We start from the raw sequence: 5,601 nt of genomic DNA, 5'->3' as shown, positions 1-5,601 counted from the left end.
TACCTGAAACAATTTGGAGTTAATTTTATCTAAAGGTTTTTTGTGTGTGTGTGGCTAAGCAAAAACACACACACACATACACACAAAGTATAGCATTGAACATATACACATATACAGTCTGCATGCATGCAGCCCCGACTTTTCTTTTTTGCCTTGTTGGATCTCTGCAGAGCTTGTCCTTCTTTAGTTGCCTTCAATAAAACTTCACTAGCCAGTTATCAGAGGGGTAGAATCAAGTATTTTTCAGAAACAATCCGCTTTTCATGGTCGAAATAATTTTATTTATCCAGAATATACAGTTTAATTCCTCTATCTACACTTATTTACATGGCTAAAATGACATTGAAAAAAGTCTTTTGAAAAGTTGAGGTCATAGATTTCAAGGCACCATTGAAAGTGTCCACAGTTGCGCAAAAAAAAGTCCTCTGTAAAAAAAGGGGGGGGGTCCTTTGAAACGCAATAACTTACATGCAAAAAAAAAAAAAAAAGCTTTACACATGAATCTTTTTGTTTCAGTTTTCTGAACTTCCCCATATGAATTCCTTTCTTTATGATTTTCTAGAAGAGCAAAACACAGTAGTCCCAAAAAAGAGAGTAAGAGAGAGCAGCCCATCTAATAGAGTGTCCCGGAGGCCAGCGCCAGCGGGTGCTGTATGGAGCCAGGTGGCGGCAGGTGGGAACTGATTGAGCTGGCTGCACTTGTGTACCAGGATGCAGAGTTCTCCAGGTAGCTGGACGCTGGGGACTGGTTGGAGGTCGGAGGGTGGGCATGAGGGTGGTGGCTGAGCGAGCGGGACGAGCCCTGGGGCTCCCACACCGCTGGAGACTGCGGCGAGTTACACGCCATTGGGTCGCTGGAGCTGGGACTGTGCTCCGGGGGCATCTCCCCGTTTTTCATGATCTTCTTGATCTTGGATCTTTTGTTCTGAAACCAGATTTTCACCTGAGTTGGGGAACAAAGGCACACGTTACCGGGACACTCAGAGGTCGCCCGCGCCTTCCCCGGGGCGACGACTGGAGGCATCTTCGGGCCCCTGGGCGGCCCAGCCCTGCCTGGCGTCTCCCCGCCGCTTGCGGCCTATGGCCAAGAAGCTATGCCTGAGGCAAACCATGGAGCTCTGGCCACAGAGGGCGCCCTGGCCGGCTCGGTGCGCCCCGGCCCAGTGAGACCACGACCCCAAGGCTTGTCTTTTGTTTGGGCTGGGGGGGTGGGTGGCGCGAGCGCGGCGGCTGTGCGCCCGAGTGTCCGCGGCGGCGGCGTGACTCGTGTAAGCCTGCGCAAGACGCGCGGAACGCGGCGAAGGTCTCCAAAACAATCGCGGGAGCCCGGCGGGGAAGGGGCGTGGGGCGGGGTACGCGCGCCTGTGGTGAGGAAAAGGAGCGAGCTCCCAACCTCCCGTCCTACTCCCTTCACTCCCTCTGCAGCTCAGAGAGGCCAGAATCTGACTGCAGTTCTTGGTGGCGACTCGAACGTTCTTTATGCTTCCGTAGGCCCCAGCTGGGTTGGAGGAGTAAAGGGAATGGGACAATCCAGGAAGACTTCCCCCCGTACAATAGCGCCCCCCACCTCGCGACCCTCAGGCGGCCGTGGCCTGAAGCTCCCATAGGCTCAGGGCACGGTCCTTCAGTTTCTCCGCTCCAGGCGACGTTCTCAGCCTTTTCTTAGCCTGAGACCACTGCGAGGACACCAAGCCCTGCTCACCCCGAGGAGGCATTACATTGTTAAGAAAACCAGATAGCTTCTCAAGGTTGCAAAGCCGCTCTAAAAATAACCCTCCGCTTGCTTTCAACCCCAGAAATTGACCCCCGAGCTCCGGAGGCCCGATGCGGGGTGGGGGCGGCGGCCGCGGTTAAGTGGGAGGTATCTCCAGACCGCTGATGAATCCCATCCCCACCGTCTCAAGGCCTGGCTCGCGGAGGGAAAAGCATAGGGGCTGGTGTCTTTGTGTCTGTTAGTTTCTCACGGGTACTTTTGAAACCGCTCCAGTCCCATCGAGACTGAACCGTGCGACCCAAGCAGACCTGCAGCTCAGGCAGGTCTAGTGCATGGCAGCGGCGTATTTACCTGTGTTTGTGTCAATCCCAGCGAGGCGGCCAGCTCGGCGCGTTCTGGCAAGGCGAGGTACTGAGTCTTCTGAAACCTTCTCTGTAACGCGGCCAGCTGAAAGCTGGAATAAATAGTCCTGGGTTTACGAACTTTCTTTGGTTTGCCATTCACCATTCTCACCTCGGGCTCGGCCACTTCTTTCTCTAAATAATCAAAACAGACTCAGTTAAAGCTTGTCACCAAACAATGCCCTTTTTGCGGAAGGGCCTCAAATAGAGTCCTAGAGTTTCTTACCACGCAGTCTTCACTCTTTGCTCGTATCACCATCACCTTTGCTTTTCAAGACCGCGATAAATATGCTCCTCCCCCAAATATGGAAAAGCGCGGTAGCCTCTGATTAATTCCTACTCTGTTCATTCAGATAGTTTGTGTACAGCGTTTCCTACAACACAGCTTTCTCCTTGGCATCTGGGATTCAGCTCTTGCGGTGGTTCCTCCTTCTCCCGGACTTGTTTTTACGCCCACCCTATGCTCCCCCGCGTTTCCGAGACAAAAACACCAGCCCCTCCCGGGGCTTCAAGGAGGCAGCCCTGGGCCGTGACCCCGCTTCTGTCGGCGTCTGTTCGGGCGCCCGCAGAAGCCAGACGCTTGGGCAGGGAAGACGCTAACTGAGGTCTCCAAAGTTCAAATACCCACAAGCAAACTATGCTCCTTCACTTCAGCAGCAAGCGGTCGGGGCCGCAGCAGACAGAGGGCCGATTATGCAGCCCCCATAATCTCACTGCAGATCTGCGAGGGCACAGATGTGTCTGGTTTCTTTTACAAATAGACTTAATATGTTCTTGGTAAAAACACACACACACACACACACAAAACTTCCACTTATGCACGAAATACAGAAAGAGTGAAAGAAACGAAGACGCCTCAACCCGGGGCTCTCTTTTAAAGTTCAGCAAGAGTCACACATTGAGAAGGAACCGGTGGGGTGTTTTTGTAGGAAAGGGGCGGCAGGTCAGGACGAGATTCTCACTGTCATGAGTATGGGTTTGGGCGGGAGAGGGAGGGATTGCCAAACTCGTGTTGTACAAACGTGCCCTGGGGCTACAACTCCCCTTCCTCAAAAGTACCACCCCTCTGGAACTGGCGGAGAACCTCTCCAGGGTGTGTGTGCGTGTGTGTGTGTGTCAAGTTCCAGGGAGAAGTGTGGAGAATGAGGGCTGTGGTTTCAATTCTGCCAGACTAGGGGATGCTAATATTAGCAGGATTATTACTGTGCTGGTGGGAAGAGATCAAACCTTACCAGTAAAACCTATCCGCCGAGCCTCATGCCTCTCTCTTACCGCCCAAGCTCACTAACCCTCTTAAACTTTCTAAGTTTCAAAGTGGACGAAAAAGGAGGAGGGAAAGACACATTTTGGGTGCCTATGGAGAGAGAAAAAAAAATGTCCTACAACGTGACCCCTCAGCAACCTTCCTCCACCTTTAAATGGCTTTTTGTTTTTGGAAATGCCTGGATAAACCGCAAAGCTCTCGGCGCGCTCTTCTCTGGCTGGCTACAACTCCTTAACCCCCCACCCCCACCCAGCGTGCTCAGGGCACCCGCACCGTGCTAGCTTGTGGCGGCTCTCAAACTAATCCTGACTGAGTCTTTGAGGCAGCCTTCTACTCCCACTCGCACCAACCCAGCACGCTTACCAAAATTCCCAACAACTAACCTCCTCTTTATTACGCAAACGCCAGGGGCTGCTTGATTCTTTCTTCTCTCCACCCCTATCCCCTTTCCAGCCTAGCCGGCTTCCTGGCCGGGCAAGCTGGGAATTCAGCGAATGAAGGGCCGGAGGGGAGAGACGCTAGTTCGAACCTCCACAGGGCTCTCCTGCTAAGAATCCCTAAAATGCTGGCCGGAGAAACTCTCTTTGTCGGAGGGTCTGAGTCCTACTCCCTTCTGCCGGGTGCGCCCCCACTGCAGTGAACCGCTGTGACCCCCAATCTACCACCCCATCTCGCGCCCCCAGCGTCCTAGTCCCCCTGTATCTGCCCAGCCTGTCCCCTGTCCATGTACCTGGCTGGTTGGTGGCGCTTGGGATGCGGTTGTAGGCGCCGCCGTACTGGTGGTAGGAGCTGGCGTAGCTATAGTCGGCATAAGCTTTGGCTGGGTAGCTCCCGGCGGAGCCGTTCACGCCGTGATACTGATACTGGTAGGGGTTGAGCGCTTTGCCATAGGAAGCCGAGGTAGGAGAGCAGTAGCCGTGCGGGGCTCCCCCCGTAGGACTGTAGTAGTCAGAATCGGTAGCTGACGACTCGGGCAAAGTTGGCGATTCCTGAGAAGGATGGTGCATAGCTGCGGACGTCTGGAACGGAGCTTGGAAGTCGCCGGATCGGATGCTGGGGACCCTTCTGTCAAACACTCCTGTCATCGCTCACGGGCGGCGGCAGCGGCTGTGCTTGCTGTTGTGGCGGCGGCGGCTGCCCGAGTTGGCTGTGGGGCTGCTCTGGTCTAAGCAGACATGGCTGTGGGAGCGAGGGAGGAGGAGGAAGAGGAGGAGGAGAGAAGGAGGAGGCGGCGGCCGCGGCGAGGAGGAGGCTGGGAGTCTTGGAGTCTCTGTCTCCGGCCGGCTGACTGCTGGCTGAGGCGCAGCACTGCCTTGGTTAAATCCTTAATTGCGCGCTTACGCACAGCGGGGTGGATCTGGTTCTATTGGCCAGGGCCTCGGGAGCAGCAGTAACACCCTAACTCGTCCAACTAGTTTTAGCACAACAAAGCATTGCTTAAAAAGGGAGTGGGGGGTACGGAGGGGGTGTGTGTGTTTGTGTGTGTGTGCGCCCGCGCCCTTGTGTGTGTTTTTGCTTGTTGTGGAGTGGGGAGGGGTCTCAGTCAATCTGTTTTTAGTAAATTCCAAAGACATCGCAGAAGCCCCAGCACAAGGCTCTGTGATGTCTGGGGACAATGTGTTCCAATCAGAAGCCTCAAAAGTGCACATGTTTTGGGAATGAGGTGGGCGACCATCTTTCCTTGCTCCCCACTACCCCGCCCCCGTGGGCTGCACCAAAGGCCAGTGTAGAATTAAGTACTGATACTGAAATAGGGAGTCAAGGTGCAGGGAGTGTGTGTGGGGGGGGATGTAGAATGGAGGCAAGAAAGAAGGGAAACAGCATTTTTTTTAAGAGGCGTGTTCGCAAGCAAGTTGTAACTTACATGTTTTGAAAATTTGCTCTTTGGGGAAAGAGGCAACTTCCTTTGCAGGAGATGAGTGTGTCCCGGACGCGGGCTGGATAGGAATGCCCAAGAATGCACAATGTCCATTAAGTCGGTGAATGGCAGAGAGAGTTCCTGCAGCCCAAAGTCCTTAACATGATTTTTAAAAATTACTGTCTTAAAGAAATATAACTTAAAGAAGCCCAAATCCTCGTTGCTGGTTTGCAAGAAGAGCCAAATAGCTCCACTTCTGTTTAATATTTTCATCTATTTTCAAGCCATTGGAATAAAGAGTCTTTAACTATGTTCAGTGGCCAAAAACTCCTGCAAAGGTGAATGGATCCATGTATAACCTGCC

The 5,601-nt window shown here is 53.4% G+C and overlaps 1 protein-coding gene across 1 annotated transcript; it reads right to left on the bottom strand.

The window, feature by feature from the left end:
• Positions 1-258: 258 nt before the first annotated feature.
• DLX5 (distal-less homeobox 5) lies at positions 259-4,672 on the bottom strand. The gene is made up of 3 exons (XM_001090332.5): positions 4,110-4,672; positions 2,066-2,250; positions 259-943 (listed from the first exon to the last, which is right to left on the bottom strand). Exons 1-3 carry the CDS (start codon positions 4,462-4,464, stop codon positions 614-616), a joined length of 870 nt encoding a protein of 289 aa, XP_001090332.2. The 5' UTR covers positions 4,465-4,672; the 3' UTR covers positions 259-613.
• Positions 4,673-5,601: the final 929 nt, after the last annotated feature.

The sequence above is a fragment of the Macaca mulatta genome, chromosome 3, assembly GCF_049350105.2.
Source record: "Macaca mulatta isolate MMU2019108-1 chromosome 3, T2T-MMU8v2.0, whole genome shotgun sequence".
In the NCBI taxonomy this organism is placed as follows: Eukaryota; Metazoa; Chordata; class Mammalia; order Primates; family Cercopithecidae; genus Macaca; species Macaca mulatta.
Note: the sequence above shows the minus strand (reverse complement) of the source record. Positions and strands in the feature narration are given on the sequence as shown.

What these genes read in the sequence shown, in the direction of transcription:
- DLX5 (XM_001090332.5), bottom strand. Translation starts at nt 4,464, where the DNA reads ATGACAGGAGTGTTTGACAGAAGGGTCCCCAGCATCCGATCCGGCGAC. An exon ending in AAGCGCCACCAACCAGCCAG is followed by an intron (nt 2,251 to 4,109) that starts GTACATGGACAG and finishes TTGATTATTTAG; the next exon opens with AGAAAGAAGTGGCCGAGCCC. An exon ending in TGGGATTGACACAAACACAG is followed by an intron (nt 944 to 2,065) that starts GTAAATACGCCG and finishes TCCCCAACTCAG; the next exon opens with GTGAAAATCTGGTTTCAGAA.